This window comes from Coregonus lavaretus, assembly GCF_964263955.1.
Source record: "Coregonus lavaretus genome assembly, chromosome: 5".
Classification (NCBI taxonomy): Eukaryota; Metazoa; Chordata; class Actinopteri; order Salmoniformes; family Salmonidae; genus Coregonus; species Coregonus lavaretus.
Window position 1 is genome coordinate 63,018,892 of NC_139992.1, and position 22,279 is coordinate 63,041,170.

The window sequence follows — 22,279 nt, forward strand, 5'->3', positions numbered from 1 at the left end:
TTTGGTACCCTTCCACAGATCTGTGCCTCGACACAATCCTGTCTTGGAGCTCTACGGACAATTCCTTCGACCTCATGGCTTGGTTTTTGCTCTGACATGCACTGTCAACTGTGGGACCTTATATAGAATCGTATTACCGCCTATTGTGTACGTTGCCCATGCTACGGCAATGGGCGATGCATTCTGGCCGACTCTGGGACAAGGAGAGCTCTCCTTCAAGGATTGAATGGGAGTCAATTGGTCGCTAGCTCAAAAAACCAAACGCATGAATTTCGTCAACATGAAGTACAACATTACAAGTATTTTCCAAGACGTGAGATAAGTTATTTGCTATCTGTAATATTATACAGCTTTGGAATCGTGACATTAGGAAATTGAGGAAAATAGGCACGTTTCTCGACTCATACGCTCACTCTGAGAAGGGATTGCGTGACGATTAGTTTAGCAATCGCGTGACGCAGCATGACAACGTGAACGCGATTGGTCGACATTCTGCTGGTGTGCATTCTTTACCCAGTGATTCCTATCTCCTCCTTTCTCTAATATCTCTGCTGTAGGTATATTGACAGGGGAGTGCGGGGACAAAACCACTGTTGGCAGTGCAGAAAAGACGACAGAAGGCTGCTGGAGCCGTCCAGGAGATGTTATTGTTTTGCATTTGAACTAACAAGGCTTTTCGGTAAATATATATCTTTCCAACTTCAGCTACAGTGATAGCTAAGTTTGGAAAGGAGAAAGGGTAGCTTTGGCGTGCGTTTATCGAAAATTCTATGCACAGAGGATCGCCCGCATCGATAGCCTGTACAAAGGGAAATAAATATTGACTTAATTATTTTGAGGAAAATATTACAAATGGATAACGCGGGACCTAAGAAACGTTGCTGTGGTAGGTCAATGTTATGTTTTCAGTGCTTTTACAAGGACTCATTCGAATGGAATATTTGATCAAGTGTTGATAACTGCCGATCTATTGTAGTATTGACCACAGGTGTTCCGATATCAATAACGAATCGTAAACATCCTTTCTCTTGCAGAATCAGTCCAATCGTTCTTTACATCACCAAAGTTCCTTATTTACCTGGGACATGCCCTCTCGACATGGGTAAGTGAATCAAAAGTAGCCAATACAAAATATCACAACCATTGTAAACCACTACAGTAAAAGAAGGTGTAGGTAGGCTATCACCCTAATTGCTCATCATAGGTGGAGGGTCATTTGACAAAATCTTATAGCTTATTTATGTTTTAGAATAGGGACACACGTATGGGATATATAGGCTATTTCCCATCCCTTACTTGAAAAAAAACATCGATAAAGTCCAATCGCACATCAGTGGACACATGGATGGTTCCATATAATGTGCAATGGTCTTTACAATATTTGTTCTGTCATGGTATTTCTAAATCAGGTGATTGCATTTATTTAGATCATGTTTCTTTTGTGTACAGTCCTTGAAAGTAGACCATTATTAATTTATACAGGATACGGGATTGCTTTATATAGGCTCGATAGTAGACTAGGATCATGTTTCTGCAAGCATCATCCATCTACTGTAGCCTAGTGTGCAGTACATTTTAACAGCTGGTTGCAACCTGTTCTCAGAGCATTTCTTATTATTCTGTAAGTAAAACCAAGACACTCCATTTAATATAATATGTTACGTTTCGTATGGTATGTATTAATTACGAATGGGAAACATTTGTTACAAATTTGCCAAACATACTATGTGGTACGCATTTGGAAAACATATGATATGTTACGAATTCTAGCTAGGTGGTTAACGTTAGCTAGGCTAGGGGTTAAGGTTAGAGTTAAGTTTAGGAGTTAGGTTAGGGGAAGGGTTAGCTAAAAGGGTTAGGGTTAGCTAACATGCTAAGTAGTTGGAAAGTAACTAAAAAGTAGTAAGTAGTTGAAAAGTTGCTAAAATGCAAAAGTTGTCCGTTATGAGATTCTAACTTACAACCTTTGGGTTGCTAGATGTTCACGTTATACGCCCACCCATCAACCCTACTTTTGTTTTTGCCTTAAGTAACCATCTGTCTTATGTAACCATACCAAACGTAACATATCGTACACATTTTATTGTGCCAGATTTACATTTACTATGTTACGTCTAGTCTATGAGACCAGGCTGCTGATTGAAACAACAATGTAACATGCATGTATTTGTAGGGAGATCGTATGTGGAATTTCGCTGTAGCTGTATTTCTGGTGGGGCTGTATGGCAACAGCCTCCTGCTCACGGCCGTGTACGGACTGGTGGTGGCAGGGTCAGTCCTGCTGCTTGGAGCCATTATCGGTGACTGGGTGGATAAAAACCCCAGACTCAAAGGTATGCAGCCATAAGTAGGCCTACTCTACAGTTAGTGTTTCTGAACAGAACTGAATACATGAATAAGCAATATACATAGTCTCAAAACATTAGTAAATTGTACATTTTCTTTGGGATTAGAATTTTTTGGGAATGTGTTAATTGAATGGAAATTGGCATAAATCTCTATTCGAGACCATTAAAATAACTCTATGCGTCTTGGGGGAAATCTCCAATTAAGTGATTTACTCAGACAGAAATCAATTGTTTATGACCAACCCCACATCTCTAATGCTTGTCCTCTAATTTGATAGTGGCCCAGACTTCACTGGTTGTCCAGAACTGTGCCGTCATACTGTGTGGGATCCTCTTGATGGTGATTTTCCAGTTCAAAGAACAGCTTGCAGAGTTATATAATGGATGGGTTCTGGTAAGATTCCATTGCCTCGACTTTCTCATACTATCATTTTAAACTTATAATTGAATGGTTATTTGCAGCAGAAGCATTTACATCATTGTCTAATATGATGTAAAATCCATAATTTAAAACAACCTTTACATATCAATTCAGCCTCTGGACAGTAGCCTAGGCTACACATTGAAGAATGTCTGAAAGTGTTCTTCACTTTGGCTTTGAAATTAGCTACACCAGTATTTTACACTGAGATCTCAAGTTCACTCAATTACCTCACATTTGAAACAGCAGGCCTTGGACAGTGTCTTGCCTGAGTAGCAATCAAGAGAAACTTGTTTGATTCTTAAGATTACACAAGGGTTTGCCAGGAAACATGTTTGGCTTCTTGAAGGGGCTTGTTCTTTTGGTTGAATGTGTAGATCGGGTCCAAATTAGCAGAATTAATTTACATTGCACAGCAAGACTTTGTCCCATGGAAGAAACCCTGTGCCTTGTTTTTTGTTAATAAAAGAAGACTGTTGCAATAGCGAGTGTTACAATCTGCTGGCTGCTACACTATCAGGATCATGAACAAAGTGTCTCTCACGTGGTGTATTGTGGGACAAATCATGTTTTTTGTGAAGGGGCCATGGTTTTTGAGAGAGGGGGTAGGGGGTTGCTGTAAGTTGTCTGGTATTTGTGTGCTTCTGGAGATGGGGGCGAAACAGGAGATTGAGTGTCTTGTTCATGACTGTGTAGTCAGCAGGTTCTTCTAGGGCTGTCATGTGAGGTCTAGAAATGCTGCCTTACCAGTTGAGTCAATCCATCTGTATTCCTCTGGCCAGAACAGCTGCAACCATAAATACACAACAAAAAACAAACAAAACAGCAGGCATGTTTGTTTCACTCTCACACTGGCTGATGGCTGTCAAGCATTGTAGTGTTAGCGGTTTCTAGATGAAATAATATGCTAAGCTGAACAATACAGTAGTTTTTCCTTGTTGTTGTTGAGTGTAAGTGCTAGATATAGACACGAAGAAGTCCACAGGGGCCGACAAACTTGAGCTGGGTCTGCTTAACTGCGCAGCTCCCCTCATCGCTGGCTCAATAACCCACATTTCAAATTGTAATATTGATATCGGGAAATATTCCAAAAGTATGGAAGGCTGCTTATGTGCTGCTGCTCCATAAGGGTGGGAACACTAGTGTTCTTGAAAATTATTGTCCCATTTCTAGGCTTTCTTGTCTAGCTAAGATTCTTGAATCTTTGGTAAATGTACAACTTTGTTCCTTTTTATCTGAGAATTGTATTCTGAATGTACATAAATTGGGGTTTAGACCAGGGCACAGTACTATTACTGCAACCACATTAGTTGTACATTATATTGTCAATGTTTTAGATGCCAAAATTAATTGTGCTGCCTTGTTTGTGGACTTGTCAAAGGCTTTTAACATAGTTGATCATTTTATTTTATTGAACAAGGCCTGGGCACGGAAGCCTGTATGTGGTTTCAGAACTCTCTCAGTAATAGAACTCAGGCTATTGTGACAGAGGGGTTCAACTCTGAATTCCTTGAAGTGCATAAAGGGGTACCCCAGGGTTCGATTTTGGGGACACTGTAGAAGTCCCCTGTAGCTCTGTTGGTAGAGCATGGCGCTTGCAATGCCAGGGTTGTGGGTTCGTTTCCCACGGGGGGCCAGTATGAAAATGTATGCACTCACTAACTGTAAGTCGCTCTGGATAAGAGCGTCTGCTAAATGACTAAAATGTAAATGTATATAAATGACATTGGAAATACTGTGAAAAATTGTAATATACATTTTTATGCTGATGATACAGTATTGTACTCTATTGCACCATCTGTAAACCAAGCCTTTTCACATTTGCAGTCTGATTTCCAAGCGCTACAGAAGTCACTCTTGGATCTTAAGTTAGTACTTAATGCAAACAAAACAAAATACATGCTATTTTCTAGGTCCCATAACTTAGAGTTAAGTGGCCTTGAAAGTACTAGCCTGAAAGTACAAACCCACACTATCTACCGAGAGAGTTTATCTATATTTTTCGTAGCAGTCTATTTACCACCACAAACCGATGCTGGCACTAAGACCTGAGCTGTATAAGGCCATAAGCAAACAAAATGCTCATCCAGAAGCGGCGCTCCTAGTGGCCAGGGACTTTAATGCAGGCAAACTTAAATCAGTTTTACCTAATGTCTTCACGTGCAACCAGAGGAAAAAAAAAAAACTCTAGACCAACTTTACTCCACACACAGAGATGCATACAAAGCTCTCCCTCGCCCTCCCATTTGGGAAATCTGACCATAATTCTATCCTCCTGATTCCTGCTTACAAGCAAAACTAAAGCAGGAAGGACCAGTGACTCGCTCAATACGGAAGTGGTCAGATGACGCAGATGCTACGCTACAGGACTGTTTTGCTAGCACAGACTGGAATATGTTCCGGGATTCATCCAATGGCATTGAGGAGTATACCACCTCAGTCACCGGCTTCATCAGTAAGTGCATCGACGGCGTCGTCCCCACAGTGACCATACGTACATATCCCAACCAGAAGCCATGGATTACAGGCAATATCCGCACCGAGCTAAAGGCTAGGTGCTTTCAAGGAGCGGGACACTAATCCGGACGTTTATAAGAAATCCCGCTATGCCCTCAGACGAACCATCAAACAGGCAAAGCGTCAATACAGGACTAAGATTGAATCCTACTATACAGGCTCTGATGCTCGTCGGATGTTGCAGGGCTTGCAAACTAGTACGGACTACAAAGGGACGCGGGCCTACCAGATGAGCTAAATGCCTTTTCTGCTCGCTTCGAGGCAAGCAACACTGAAGCATGCATGAGAGCACCAGCTGTTCCTGACGACTGTGTGATCAAGCTCTCTGTAGCCGATGTGAGCAAGACCTTTAAACAGGTCAACATTCACAAGGACGCGGGGCCAGACGGATTACCAGGACGTGTACTCCGAGCATGCGTGGACCAACTGGCAAGTGTCTTAACTGACATTTCAAACTCTCCCTGCCCGAGTCTGTAATACCTACAGTGGCTTGCGAAAGTATTCACCACCCTTGGCATTTTTCCTATTTTGTTGCCTTACAACCTGGAATTAAAATGGATTTTGGGGGGGTTTGTATCATTTGATTTACACAACATGCCTACCACTTTGAAGATGCAAAATATGTTTTATTGTGAAACAAACAAGAAATAAGAAAATAAAAACTGAACTTGAGCGTGCATAACTATTCACCCCCCCAAAGTCAATACTTTGTAGAGCCACCTTTTGCAGCAATTACAGCTGCAAGTCTCTTGGGGTATGTCTCTATAAGCTTGGCACATCTAGCCACTGGGATTTTTGCCCATTATTCAAGGCAAAACTGCTCTAGCTCCTTCAAGATGGATGGGTTCCGCTGGTGTACAGCAATCTTTAAGTCATACCACAGATTCTCAATTGGATTGAGGTCTGGGCATTGACTAGGCCATTCCAAGACATTTAAATGTTTCCCCTTAAACCACTCAAGTGTTGCTTTGGCAGTATGCTTAGGGTCATTGTCCTGCTGGAAGGTGAATCTCCGTCCCAGTCTCAAATCTCTGGAAGAAAGAAACAGGTTTCCCTCAAGAATTTCCCTGTATTTAGCGCCATCCTTCAATTCTGACCAGTTTCCCAGTCCCTGCCGATGGAAAAACATCCCTACAGCATGATGCTGCCACCACCATGCTTCACTGTGGGGATGGTGTTCTCGGGGTGATGAGAGGTGTTGGGTTTGCGCCAGACATAGCGTTTTCCTTGATGGCCAAAAAGCTCAATTTGTCTCATCTGACCAGAGTACCTTCTTCCATATGTTTGGGGAGTCTCCCACATGGCTTTTGGCGAACACCAAACGTGTTTGCTTATTTTTTTCTTTAAGCAATGGATTTTTTCTGGCCACTCTTCCGTAAAGCCCAGCTCTGTGGAGTGTACGGCTTAGTGGTCCTATGGACAGATACTCCAATCTCCGCTGTGGAGCTTTGCAGCTCCTTCAGGGTTATCTTTGGTTTCTTTGTTGCCTCTTTGATTAATGCCCTCCTTGCCTGGTCCGTGAGTTTTGGTGGGCGGCCCTCTCTTGGCAGGTTGGTTGTGGTGCCATATTCTTTCCATTTTTTAAATAATGGATTTAAATGGTGCTCTGTGGGATGTTCAAAGTTTCTGATATTTTTTTATAACCCAAGCCTGTTCTGTACTTCTCCACAACTTTGTCCCTGACCTGTTTGGAGCGCGCCTTGGTCTTCATGGTGCCGCTTGCTTGGTGGTGCCCCTTGCTTAGTGGAGTTGTAGACTCTGAGACCTTTCAGATCAGGTGTGTATATATACTGAGATCATCTGACAGATCATGTGACACTTAGATTGCACACAGGTGGACTTTATTTAACTAATTATGTGACTTCTGAAGGTAATTGGTTGCACCAGATCTTATTTAGGGGTTTCATAGCAAAGGGGGTGAATACATATGCACGCACCACTTTTGAGTAATTTATTTTTTAGAATTTTTTGAAACAAGTTATTTTTTTCATTTCACTTCACCAATTTGGACTATTTTGTGTATGTCCATTACATGAAATCCAAATAAAAATCAATTTAAATTACAGGTTGTAATGCACCAAAATAGGAAAAACGCCAAGGGGGATGAATAATTTTGCAAGGCACTGTACATGTTTCAAGCAGACCACCATAGTCCCTGTGCCCAAGATGGCCCCGGAGGGGATGGCTGCCGTTTTTATGGTCTCTTAACCAACCGTGCTATTTTGTGTGTTTTTTCGCATTGTTTGTAACTTATTTTTTTATATAATGTTGCTGCTACCGTCTCTTATGACCGAAAATAGCTTCTGGACATCAGAACAGCGATTACTCACCTTGAACTGGACGAATAATCTTTCTTTAATAAGTCGGACGAGAGGGATTTGCTCCAGACACCCGACAGGGCCCTCATCCCGTCATTCGCAGTAGAAAGAAAAGGATATATCGCGGAAGGAGATCGGGGTGCTTGGTAAGGAGCCGGCGACGAGTGGCTAATCTGCCTTTGCCATCGATACTATTGGCCAATTTACAATCGCTTGATAATAAAGTGGATGAAATACAGGCACGAATATCCTACCAACGGGACATTCAAAACTGTAATATCTTATGTTTCACCGAGTTGTGGCTGAACGACGACATGAATAACATACAGCTGGCGAGTTATACACTGTATCGGCAGGATAGAATAGCAGCCTCTGGTAAGACAAGGGGTGGCGGTCTATGTATATTTGTAAACAACAGCTGGTGCACGATATCTAAGGAAGTCTCAAGGTTTTATTAGCCTGAGGTAGAGTATCTCATGATAAGCTGTAGACCACACTATCATCTATAATCTTCGTAGCTGTCTATTTACCACCACAAACCGATGCTGGCACTAAGACCACACTCAATGAACTGTATACGGCCATAAGGAAAACGCTCATCGAGGCGGCGCTCCTAGTGGCCGGGGACTTTAATGCAGGAAAACTTAAATCAGTTTTACCTCATTTCTACCAGCATGTTAAATGTGCAACCAGAGGGGGAAAAAACTCTAGACCACCTTTACTCCACACACAGAGACGCGTACACAAAGCTCTCCCTCGCCCTCCATTTGGCAAATCTGACCATAATTATATCCTCCTGATTCCTGCTTACAAGCAAAAACTAAAGCAGGAAGCACCAGTGACTCGGTCAATAAAAAAGTGGTCAGATGAAGCAGATGCTAAGCTACAGGACTGTTTTGCTAGCACAGACTGGAATATGTTCCAGGATTCTTCCGATGGCATTAAGGAGTACACCACATCAGTCACTGGCTTCATCAATAAGTGCATCGATGACGTTGTCCCCACAGTGACTGTACGTACATACCCCAACAGGAAGCCATGGATTACAGGCAACATCCACACTGAGCTAAAGGGTAGAGCTGCCGCTTTCAAGAAATCCTGCTATGCCCTCCGACGAACCATCAAACAGGCAAAGCGTCAATACAGGACTAAGATCGAATCGTACTACACCGGCTCCGATGCTCGTTGGATGTGGCAGGGCTTGCAAACTATTACAGACTACAAAGGGAAGCACAGCCGCGAGCTGCCCAGTGACACAAGCCTACCAGACAAGCTAAATTACTTCTATGCTCGCTTCGAGGCAAGTAACACTGAAACATGCATGAGAGCATCAGCTGTTCCGGACGACTGTGTGATCACGCTCTCCGTAGCCGATGTGAGTAAGACATTAAACAGGTCAACATTCACAAGGCCGCAGGGCCATACGGATTACCAGGACGTGTACTCCGAGCATGCGCTGACCAACTGGCAAGTGTCTTCACTGACATTTTCAACCTCTCCCTATCGGAGTCTGTAATACGAACATGTTTCAAGCAGACCACCATAGTCCCTGTGCCCAAGAACACTAAGGTAACCTGCCTAAATGACTACCGACCCTTAGCACTCACAACTATAGCCATGAAGTGCTTTGAAAGGCTGGTCATGGCTCACATCAACACCATTATCCCAGAAACCCTAGACCCACTCCAATTTGCATACCGCCCCAACAGATCCACAGAAGATGCAATCTCTATTGCGCTCCACACTGCCCTTTCACACCTGGAAAAAAGGAACACCTATGTGAGAATGTTATTCATTGACTACAGCTCAGCGTTCAACACCATAGTGCCTTCAAAGGTCATCACTAAGCTAAGGACCCTGGGACTAAACACCTCCCTCTGCAACTGGATCCTGGACTTCCTGACGGGCCGCCCCCAGGTGGTAAGGGTAGGTAACAACACATCCGCCACGCTGATCCTCAACACGGAGGCCCCTCAGGGGTGCGTGCTCAGTCCCCTCCTGTACTCCCTTTTCACTCATGACTGCATGGCCAGGCACGACTCCAACACCATCATTAAGTTTGCCGATGACACAAGTGGTAGGCCTGATCACCGACAACGACGACACAGCCTATAGGGAGGAGGTCAGAGACCTGGCCGTGTGGTGCCAGGACAACAACCTCTCCCTCAACGTGATCAAGACAAAGGAGATTGTGTACTACAGGAAAAATATGAGGGCCGTGCACGCCCCCATTCTCATCGACAGGGCTGTAGTGGAGCAGGTTGAGAGCTTCAAGTTCCTTGGTGTCCACATCACCAACAAACTAACATGGTCCAAGCACACCAAGACAGTCGTGAAGAGGGCACGACAAAACCTATTCCCACTAAGGAGACTGAAAATATTTGGCATGGGTCCTCAGATCCTCAAAAAGGTTCTACAGCTGCACCATCGAGAGCATCCTGACTGGTTGCATCACTGCCTGGTATGGTAACTGCTCGGCCTCTGACCGCAAGGCACTACAGAGGGTAGTGCGTACGGCCCAGTACATCACTGGGGCCAAGCTTCCTACCATCCAGGACCTCTATACCAGGCGGTGTCAGAGGAAGGCCCTAGAAATTGTCAAAGACTCCAGCCACCCTAGACTGTTCTCTCTGCTACCGCACGGCAAGCGGTACCGGAGCGCCAAGTCTAGGTCCAAGAGGCTTCTAAACAGCTTCTACCCCCAAGCCATAAGACTCCTGAACATCTAATCAAATGGCTACCTAGACTATTTACATTGACCCCCCGCTACTCGCTGTTTATTATCTATGTATAGTCACTTTACCCCTACCTACATGTACAAATTACCTCAACTAACCTGTACCCCCGCACATTGACTCGGTACCGGTACCCCCTGTATATAGCCTCAATATTGTTATTTTGTGTTACCTTTTTAATTAATGTTTTATTTAGTTTATTAAGTAAATATTTTCTTAACTCTATTTCTTGAATTGCATTGTTGGTTAAGGGCTTGCAAGTAAGCATTTCACGGTAAGGTCTACACCTGTTGTTTTCGGCGCATGTGACCAATAAAATTTGATTTGAACGGAACACAAATTGAACGAGTTCAGTCTTATAAATATCTTGGTATCTGGCTAGATGATAAGTTGGTGTTTTAAATCACATGTTACTGAGCTGGTAAATAAATTGAAGATCAAATTTGGATAATTTTACAGAAATAGAGCATGTGTAGTCTTTTGATAATAGAAAGGAAGTTGTCCAGGCCATTTATGTCTGTTTTAGATTACAGGGATATAATCTACATGCACACAGCAGCTTCCACACTTAAATCTCTAGATGCTGTTTTCCATTGTAACCTTAGATTCATTACAGGTGATAATTTTAGAACTCACCATTATGTATTGTATCAAAAGGTGGGTTGGGCCTCTGTATGTAAGAAGAGAGCAGCATTCCCTTTTTGTTTATTTGCAAAGCGCTCGTGTAGAAACTTCCAATGTATCTGACAACACTAATCAATGTCAAAACAATCAAATGCAGTACAAGAGCACAAGATTGCATAGTGCTAGAGGTTCCAAAGGTGGCTTCTTATTTACGGAGAGATACTTATAGTTTTTATGCTGCACAGATGTGGAATATGTTGCAGGGGAGGCTTGAATGCCCTTTAGGATGTTCTAAGTGAAGATAGTTTGTTTTTTATGATCATGTTTTGTCATTTAATATTTTGTATTCAAGTGTGTGTTTTGTATTGCGCAGGGCTCATTTGAAAGAGACTTTGTCTCAATGTGACACCCTGTTAAAACAAAGGTTAACAAAAAAAAAAAAAAAAAAGTAAGATCACATGTTGAGGCCAAAAATATCACACTGGAAACTTTGTCCATGTCCCCTGTAGCTTAGTTGGTAGAGCATGGCGCTTTGCAACGCCAGGGTTGTGGGTTCGTTTCCCATGGGGGGCCAGTATGAAAAATGTATACACGCACAAACTGTGTCTGCTAAATGACTAAAATGTCAAATGTAAATGTTTAGATTTTTCAAAAGTACATTTATAAAGTAAACTTGTATGTTTCAATTTTTACCTAAGCGAACAATAATGTATTGTTTTCTTGGTTTTCAGACATGCTGCTATATCTTGGTCATCTCCATAGCCAATATTGCTAACTTGGCCAGTACTGCCATGTCCATTACCATCCAGCGAGACTGGGTGGTGGTTGTGGCTGGACAGGACAGCAGCAAGCTGGCAGGTCAGTCTCCATGGGAAACCAGCCCAAATCAATAGGGCTCATGTGACCGGGCCTTTATCTCCTTGCAGTGGCGTGACTTTGAACCCAATCAAAGCTAAATCACTAATTGTTATTTTATAACTGCCCCGGTTTCACCTTGGTTCACCAATGCTATCAAACAGATTTTAACACAGTAGAAATGCAACACTTCCGAACAGCTAATCTCAAAGGAATTGTTTCACAAGCCATAAAGACCCACGGTTCACAAATGACCAGAGCTATGTGCTACAGTTTGCTTATCTGCACCAGTGAAGTAAAGTAACCTGAAGTGCATTGCAGCACTGTATAACCTTCATGAAATCTATAAAAATCCCTGTCATATGAATTTGTTTCCTGTGGACAATGGACAATAAAATAATTCTGTGCTTCTTCAATAGACATGAATGCCACAGTGCGGATCATCGACCAGCTAACAAACATCCTGGCACCTATGTTGGTGGGCCAGATCATGACTTTCTGCTCCAACTTAATTGGCTGCGGCTTCATCGTCGGCTGGAACTTGTGTTCTATGTGCCTGGAGTACTGTCTGCTGTGGAAAGTCTACCAGAAAATTCCAGCACTGGCCATGAAGGCTGGCAAGAAAGAAGACTACCAGGAACTGAAACGACTGAACTCCCCGAAAGGTATGTTCTAGCCCTCCAGTTCTCTGAAATATCAATGAACATCGCTGATAGATATCATGTCTTAACATCAGTGTTCTTGTAATTGCTTTGTCAACCAAATATAAATATGTTGTTGAGGTGGCCCTCCCTTAAAGAAAGACTAAATGCTGAGATCTGGGCCTGTATCCACAAAGCGTCACAGTGTAGTAGTGCTGAGCTAGGATCAGTTTTGCCTTATAGATCATAATGAATTATAGTCTTGATTGAAGCTCAATATTAAACTCAAATCTCCCTACCATCATATCTAAGCCAATGTGACACCAATGTCTACAAAACACAACCCCCGCCTCTTGTCATGAGCTGTCCGGTCGTTACCGAGAACCACAAACCGGGTCGTTAGCATTAGGGAAAAAATACTATTTCTTGCCCCGACCAAGCTCAATATCTATCTAGGCGTCGGATAAGAACGAGACTACAGCGTCCATAAAGTGGTCATTAGACTTGCCACCTTTCGGACAGAATATGTTTGTAGGGGCAACAGTTTTGATTACATTTATAATTTATCGCTTTCACGTGCACATTTCTGTCCATTTTAAGAACCAACGATGTGCTACCATTTTGTAGCATTTCTGACAACGCTAACATTTTTTTAGCCGAAGCTCAGAGTTCTAACACCTGGTCTGTTGCTCGGCAACAACACAGCTGCTTGCACCAGGCTGCCAATCATAAGTGTATGTGAACAAACCTAGGCTACTGTAGATGGCTAGCTATATGGTGGTATTCAAGTTGAGGTTAATCAATAAATGCAAACAGATATTTTGATTAGCTAGCTAGCTAACGTTAGCTAACATTAGGTTGTTGCTTGTCCAAAGTCCAGCAGCTAGCCTCTGTAGCTAGCTAACACCAGTCAGCTGAACGCTAGCTAGACAACAACCAGGTAAAGAAAGGTTGCTAGCCAATTAATATTTTTTTTAGTAGCTAGCTAACATCGCTATCTAGCCAGCTAGCAAACATAACGTTATACTAGTCAGATGAGAGCTAACGTTGGCTAGGTAGCTAACCATGAAGCGAGGAAAGCTAGTGGGCTTGGGCGGTATATCATATATCTGGGTATTTGGAAATAGCCACGGGATAGTTGTTCAATACCGTCAACTATTTATTTGAAGTTTAATACATTTGAATATTTATAGCTACTTTAAGTAAATACCTGCAGTCAAGTTGTGCAATACGTTAAGAGATAAAAAAGATTGCGTTCTTCATTTCTCCCAGTGGCGACCCGTCATTCAGAGCCCCACCTGTTTAGCTAAAAAAAATTACGTCTATTTTTGGCTTTCTTGAGTAAGGCAGCTCCAAAATGCAGGTGTTTCAGCCTAGCTCAATGCTTTCTGTGGTGATGGGGCAGCCAGCGGAAAATACAGAGCGTAGGGGTTGGTAATGTTCTCTAGTTGCAGCATGATTGGCTCAGTGTTCTGTCACTCATGGGGACACTATGTCACCGCAAAATCTACGGGTAGAGCTCGAAAATTCAAGCCCCTTTGGTGCTTCCATAGTTACATTAGAAGTGCCCATCCAAGAAGGCTCAAGGTCATTGGCCACAGATAAAACAACGTCAAATCACGTTATAGCTACAGTAGCTTTGATTGGACTGATCATGTCAACATCATACTTTCAACATCTTATCTAGCAAGCTAGCAGTCATCATCATGAATCAAGTCGACAATCTACTGGCAAATCCTTTTCAATCCTTGTCATATGAAGAGAAATTATAGAAAAACGTATCGGTGCTCATCGGCCATTAGACATATACATTACACAACAAGTTGGAAATCGCAAATTCAACAATGAGTGGTTTGGAAGGAATCAGTGGCTAACTGCAAGCATTGCAAAGCAATCACTAGCCTGCTATTCAGTGGAGTGGGTGTGTGGTCCAAATCTGGGTTTAAGGGTCTCTTTTCCAAGCTTAAAAGGATAAACATTCAACATTAGCCATGTTGTCAATCCAGTATGACTTTTGCTGCACTCAAAACAACTGCAATCTCAGAAATGGGAAATCTCAGACTTCAGTGAGTTCAAGACAACTGGGAACTAGGATAAAAACGAGCTCCGCCTGGGAAAATATGTTTTGAATGGTCATCCAACTCAGAATTGCAAGTCGGGAACTCGGGCCTCTTTCTAGAGCTCCGACCTGAAGATCACTGATGTCTTCATTATTCGACCCGCGCCACCTTCCTGTTCAAGTGAGCACAGCACAACAAGGTGAATCCAAAAATGTCTTGTATGCGTCTGCATAAATGATGTAATATGCCAGGGAGATATGCATACTGTAGCTAAGAAAGTAATACTAAGTGTATATTGTGTAGTAAGCTGTTAGTAGCCCATGTGCCTCACCCTAATAATTTGGTCAATTTTCCTCTCATAATTTAGCATACTGTTATAACTTGGTGGTGCACATTTAGCCTATAGCCTGTTTTAGAGATGTAATCAACGAATATTGTAAGAGCTTTCAATGTCTGCTTATATGCCCCCTTTATTTATCCTACAGTTCTGACTTGGTGTACAGGGAGAATACTGTAAGAACGGCCCATGTTCTGAATTCTGTCGCTGTACATTTCAAAAGTGCTGAACAAATAGTTATATTGACTACGTCCGTCCTAGCTCGCTCATTAATGTCTTAATCGAAATTACGGATTGCCTCATCAGCTCATCGTCCCCTGATGCCATAGTTTGTACATCTCAATTGTCAGTAGAAACCACATTTGTTAAAGCCAGTAAGCCATATCAGCTATGTTTTTTTTAAAGGCAGTAAATGAGGCTAAATTAACTGTCACTGCCAGACATGGCTCCGCTGATAGCCAGGTGTAGCAGTGGTAAGGTGTTGGGATTGCTGTTGGGACAGCTTTACGTAGCACGCGTCAGGTGATCTAGTTACAGTATGGAATTCACAGCTAAATGTTTGCCAGCTAGACATCTTATAACGTTAACTGTCTAAAATGTGCTAAATGCTCTGCAGTTGTGCATTTGGTTTGCAAATTAAATTTGCTATCTAGCTAAGTGGTTAGCTTCTTCCAAAATTAAGCTTCGCTTGGTAAGAGCACAGAATCCCCTCCTGGATCAAGAGCCTTGCCATCTAATATTTGTTTTGTGCGTGCAGCAAACTGTAGGATTTTTGAGTTACTTGTATAACTTTGAGCTGGGATGTCTGTCCTGCAAATACTTTAGGTCAGTCTATAAAATGTTAGCAATGCATTTAGTTAGCACCCTCTATGGGATTTTTTCATGTGGTTGTTAGCATTGCTAACCTTCGGATTACAAAGGCTCAGTGGGATTTGAAAATAGCAGCCCTTGTGTTCAGTGCAGGTATTACCGAATGTCCAGGTATGGCACAAGGTCGGTATGAAGGTATGACAATCTGGATAACACCCAAGCCTAAAAGCTAGCTATATTTTGCCAAGAAAGTTTTTCATAACTCAATGTTGATAATATATCCTAGAAACATTCTTCCACAAAACATAGCAAGTTAGTTAAATAGGTTCAACGCAGGTTCAAAGCCAATGCCAAACTTGGGGAAGCTAGCTACCTACCTAACAATGCATGCAATGGGCATTGCAAAACTAGCTAAGTAGGCTACTCCATAGGCCAAGCTATGGTAAGACGAGGTAGACAGATTTCAGACAGGACAAACACTGGAGTTAGCTATGCTACATTTCCTCGACTAAGAACAACCAAGACCACAACACAAACCATAGCCAAGAAAACAAGTTGCTTTGTTAAGAAACAGTAAGATAGCTATGTTGAACAGCATATACAGTGGGGGAAAAAGTATTTAGTCAGCCACCAATTGTGCAAGTTCTCCCACTTAAAAAGATGAGAGAGGCCTGTAATTTTCATCATAGGTACCCGTCAACTATGACAGACAAAATGAGGAAAAAAAATCCAGAAAATCCCATTGTAGGATTTTTTATGAATTTATTTGCAAATTATGGTGGAAAATAAGTATTTGGTCAATAACAAAAGTTTCTCAATACTTTGTTATATACCCTTTGTTGGCAATGACACAGGTCAAACGTTTTCTGTAAGTCTTCACAAGGTTTTCACACACTGTTGCTGTGGTCTAAGGCACTGCATCGCAGTGCTAACTGTGCCACTAGAGATCCTGGTTCGAATCCAGGCTCTGTCGCAGCCGGCCGCGACTGGGAGACTCATGGGCGGCGCACAATTGGCCCAGCGTTGTCCAGGGTAGGGGAGGGAATGGCCGGCAGGGATGTAGCTCAGTTGATAGAGCATGGCGTTTGCAACGCCAGGGTTGTGGGTTCGATTCCCACGGGGGGCCAGTATAAAAATATATATGTATTCACTAACTGTAAGTCGCTCTGGATAAGAGCGTCTGCTAAATGACTAAAATGTAAATGTAAATGTATTTTGGCCCATTCCTCCATGCAGATCTCCTCTAGAGCAATGATGTTTTGGGGCTGTCGCTGGGCAACACAGACTTTCAACTCCCTCCAAAGATTTTCTATGGGGTTGAGATCTGGAGACTGGCTAGGCCACTCCAGGACCTTGAAATGCTTCTTACGAAGCCACTCCTTCATTGCCCGGGCGGTGTGTTTGGGATCATTGTCATGCTGAAAGACCCAGCCACGTTTCATCTTCAATGCCCTTGCTGATGGAAGGAGGTTTTCACTCAAAATATCACGATACATGGCCCCATTCATTCTTTCCTTTACACGGATCAGTCGTCCTGGTCCCTTTGCAGAAAAACAGCCCCAAAGCATGATGTTTCCACCCCCATGCTTCACAGTAGGTAGGTGTTCTTTGGATGCAACTCAGCATTCTTTGTCCTCCAAACACGACGAGTTGAGTTTTTACCAAAAAGTTATATTTTGGTTTCATCTGACCATATGACATTCTCCCAATCCTCTTCTGGATCATCCAAATGCACTCTAGCAAACTTCAGACGGGCCTGGACATGTACTGGCTTAAGCAGGGGGACACATCTGGCGCTGCAGGATTTGAGTCCCTGGCGGCGTAGTGTGTTACTGATGGTAGGCTTTGTTACTTTGGTCCCAGCTCTCTGCAGGTCATTCACTAGGTCCCCCCGTGTGGTTCTGGGATTTTTGCTCACCGTTCTTGTGATCATTTTGACCCCACGGGGTGAGATCTTGCGTGGAGCCCCAGATCGAGGGAGATTATCAGTGGTCTTGTATGTCTTCCATTTCCTAATAATTGCTCCCACAGTTGATTTCTTCAAACCAAGCTGCTTACCTATTGCAGATTCAGTCTTCCCAGCCTGGTGCAGGTCTACAATTTTGTTTCTGGTGTCCTTTGACAGCTCTTTGGTCTTGGCCATAGTGGAGTTTGAAGTGTGACTGTTTGAGGTTGTGGACAGGTGTCTTTTATACTGATAACAAGTTCAAACAGGTGCCATTAATACAGGTAATGAGTGGAGGACAGAGGAGCCTCTTAAAGAAGAAGTTACAGGTCTGTGAGAGCCAGAAATCTTGCTTGTTTGTAGGTGACCAAATACTTATTTTCCACCATAATTTGCAAATAAATTCATAAAAAATCCTACAATGTGATTTTCTGGATTATTTTTTTCTCATTTTGTCTGTCATAGTTGACGTGTACCTATGATGAAAATTACAGGCCTCTCTCATCTTTTTAAGTGGGAGAACTTGCACAATTGGTGGCTGACAATACTTTTTTCCCCCCACTGTATATACTGAGATCATGTGACATTTAGATTGCACACAGGTGGACTTTATTTAAGTAATTATGTGACTTCTGAAGGTAATTGGTTGCACCAGATCTTATTTAGGGGCTTCATAGCAAAGGGGGTGAATACATATGCACGTACCACTTTTCCGTTATTTATTTTCTATAATTCTTTGAAACAAGTTATTCTTTTCACTTCACCAATTTGGACTATTTTGTGTATGTCCCTTACATGAAATCCAAATAAAAATCAATTTAAATTACAGGTTGTAATGCAACAAAATAGGAAAAACGGCAAGGGGGATGAATACTTTTGCAAGGCACTGTATGTTGGTCTATTTTACTTCAAACAATGTGTATGCAGGTTGCTTAGGATTCAAACCTCAAAACAGCCTGTAATAATATATGGACAGATCCTAGATCAGCCCTCCTACTGAGACATTTTGGATACGGGCCCTGATCTGTGTACAGTCGTGTGGCCCCAAAACTCATGTCTATCTGCTCTTCCTTCTCTGGTCTGCAGAGCTGGAGAACGGCCATGGCCCAGTGGAAAGCTCCCAGCTCATGAATGAGACAGCTGTCGTCAAGGCCGACTCTCCCAAGAAGACTGGCTGCTGCTACCAGATGGCGGAGCCCCTGCGCACCATCCGTGACGGCTGGGTGGCCTACTACAACCAGTCCATCTTCTTCGCTGGCATGTCGCTGGCTTTCCTCTACATGACAGTGCTGGGCTTTGACTGCATTACCACAGGCTACGCCTACATGCAGGGCCTCAACGGCTCTGTGCTCAGCCTGCTGATGGGCGCCTCAGCTGTGTCGGGCATCTGTGGCACGGTGGCCTTTACCTGGGTTCGAAAGAACTGTGGCCTGATCCGCACAGGCTTCATCTCGGGTGTGGTGCAGCTCTCCTGCCTAATGCTGTGCGTGGCGTCAGTCTTCGCACCGGGTAGCCCCTTCGACCTCAGTGTCTCGCCCTTCCAGGACATCTACAGCCACCTGACTGGGGAGAGCAGCGCCCTCCCGGAGGCCGCCCATCCGGCTAGCGTGCCAACCATTGATGGTCAGGGTCTGCTGGTCAACGATTCGACCGTGCCGCCCACCGAGGAACTGCCGCCTTTGCAGTCCTACCTGTCAGTCAGCTTGCTGTTTTCTGGGGTCATTGCTGCTAGAATTGGTGAGTAACTTGAAAGTCCACATTGGGAAAAGCACTCAATGAGTGCTACTATGTCATGTGTTAACAGTTACGCTGGCACAGAAATTAATTGTTTGAGGAAGGTCTAAAACAATGTGTCACAGCGTTCCGTAGTGCATGAACTTTGTTGTATAAGGCAGGGGTTCCCAAACTTTATGGGGGCGGGGACCCCTTTCGTGATAGCAAATTCGTCAGGGACCCCCTCAAAATCAGAACACAACTTCGCCTTCAGAGTGCGATAAAAATAGCATACAAAGAGTTTTACTATGACAGCTGCAGTGCATGGCCGGACTAACCAAGTCTCGGGCCCTGGGAGAGAACATTTTGCTGCTCATTTCCTGCAACTCCACACATTATGCCATGGGGCAGAAAGAACGTTTTGCAGTTTTAAAGCTTAAATTACAGTGCATACATGTTCAAAACAACATTTTGAACATGTATGCACTGTAATTTAAATATTAGGGAATACAAGAAGTACCGAGTTGAAAATGGAGTACTGTGGATCCCTGTGAGTCTCCCTGGCCATCCATCTAAGGGTATATTGTAGATTAATAATACTACATTGTATTGCACCCTCTAAACTTCTTCCACAGACCCCACATTTGGTTAATCTGTTGTTGCTAGAAATATGTATTAAGAAAAATTAAGAAATTGAGACCTCCCCACTGGTATAAGGCAGCAGCCACCACTTGGAGGGAAGTCGGCTCCAGATCCGGTGTTAATGTCTCCACAGAGAAATATTGGCAACCTTTGATGCCAATATCATCTGATAATTAGTCATCGTTCTGATTCTTTTCCTATATCATATTTATGCAGCCGTAAAAATGCCATTCTGAATTACTGCTGTGCTGTCTTCCCCTCTGCAGGTCTATGGTCCTTTGACTTAACCGTGACCCAGCTCATCCAAGAGAATGTGATCGAGTCGGAGAGGGGAGTGATCAACGGCGTCCAGAACTCCATGAACTACCTCCTAGACCTTCTGCATTTCATCATGGTGATTCTGGCGCCCAACCCAGAGGCCTTCGGACTGCTCGTCATCCTCTCCGTCTCCTTTGTGGCCATGGGCCACATAATGTACTTCAGGTTTGCCTTCAAGAGCCTCGGGCGGCGCCTCTTCCTCTGCTGCTCGCCAGAGCAGCAGACTCAGGCCTTCCCGGACTCTCCCTCCTCGCTTCCCACCACGGTCTAATCCATTAAAGAGACTATTTCCCTGCTTACAGCTCCGCCTGCAGTGCACACAAATGCCCCCTCCTCCTCCAGCCCCCTAGCCATCAACCTAAACATGCTTGTAGCTCCCGCAGGGCTAATGTATTTACTTTTGCGACTTACCCTAGCATGTGCTGTCCTTTGCCATTGTAGATAGCATTTGCCGTTTGCCGATGGAGGAGCGCAGTGCGGCCGTAGACATAGAGGAGCCCCTCTCAGACAAACAACCCAGAACGTTTGAGGGCTTAAGTGTCACAAATTAACCATCACTTCTCCCTACTTCCCTCCTTCCAATATTGAAATGTAGCTCTTGTCATGCAAGACATGCATGCATTCAGCTTAAAAGCTAAATTAGGGTGGAAAATTGCAGGTATTGCTGCTTGCAGTTACTACGGTTACAGCAGCGTACTGCTCAAGTATGTGCTGTGGCTCTAGTGCTGTTTGCATCTCATTACAGCTCCGCATCAGCCGTGGGATTCCTATTTCCACTTTGAAGCCATTTGTTTCTCAGTAGTTTATTGGTGCTATAAACATTCATGTTAGCATTTCAGAAGCGTCAATTACTTCAGCTTTAGATTATCGGTTTCACCAGTGAGAAACAGGTTCTTGCTTATTTCTCTTTAATACATGGTTATGCTAATTATTTATTCAAGGTGTGCAGATACTTATGTTTATCTATATACAGTGTACAAAACATTAGGAACACCTGTTCCATGACAGACTGACCAGGTGAAAGTTATGATCCTTATTGGTGTCACCTCTTAAATCCACTTCGAGGACAAGTTAAAGAAGGATTTTAAGCCTTGAGATAATTGAGACATGGATTGTGTGTGTGCCATGCAGAGGGTGAATAGGCAAGTCAAAATATTTAAGTACCTTTGAACGGGGTATTGTAGTAGATGCCAGGTGCACCGGTTTGAGTGTGTCAAGAACTGCAACGCTGCTGGGTTTTTCACACTCAACAGTTTCTCGTGTGTATCAAGAATGGTCCACCACCCAAAGGACATCCAGCCAACTTGACACAACTGTAGGAAGCATTGGAGTCAACATGGGCCAGCATCCCTGTGGAACGCTTTCGCCACTTTGTTGAGTCTATGCCCAGACTAATTGAGGCTGTTGAGGGCAAAAGCGGGTGCAACTCAATATTAGGAAGGTATTCCTAATGTTTTGTACATTCTCAATGTATCATCACTATTGTCTCTCACCCATGATGGTGCAAATGTACTAGCTATAGCAAACAGCTGGAAAACTATGCATTCACATTAACGTGCTCAATGACCAAAGTGGACCTTCTTGTACAGCTTAAAGGAAGTGAGGGGAAAACCGGTTTGTTACATGTTGTTTTCTGTCTGAGCATTCCAAATATTTTTTGATGTGAAGTGACAATGAAACTTGTATAGGCTCATTGACGCTATTGTAGACACCACTTGTGTACACTTAAGATCTCTACCCCCCCCCGCAATTGTCTCTTTACCAGTATTTTACATTGTTATATCGTTATGTCATCATTGATTTCTATAGTGCCTTCAGAAAGTATTCACACCCCTTGACGTTTTCCACATTTTGTGTGTTACAGCCTGAATTTAGCCTACACACAATACCCCATAATGTCAAAGTGGAATTATGTTGGACATTTTTACAAATTAAAAATGAAAAGCTGAAATGTCGAGTCAGTCAGTATTCAACTACTTTATGGCAAGCCTAAAT

The 22,279-nt window shown here is 43.3% G+C and overlaps 1 protein-coding gene across 1 annotated transcript; it reads left to right on the top strand.

The window, feature by feature from the left end:
- Positions 1-550: 550 nt before the first annotated feature.
- slc40a1 (solute carrier family 40 member 1) lies at positions 551-22,239 on the top strand. Its single transcript, XM_084162386.1, has 8 exons — positions 551-886; positions 1,035-1,102; positions 2,174-2,333; positions 2,627-2,742; positions 11,695-11,821; positions 12,238-12,483; positions 18,698-19,348; positions 20,233-22,239. Exons 1-8 carry the CDS (start codon positions 853-855, stop codon positions 20,553-20,555), a joined length of 1,725 nt encoding a protein of 574 aa, XP_084018512.1. The 5' UTR covers positions 551-852; the 3' UTR covers positions 20,556-22,239.
- Positions 22,240-22,279: the final 40 nt, after the last annotated feature.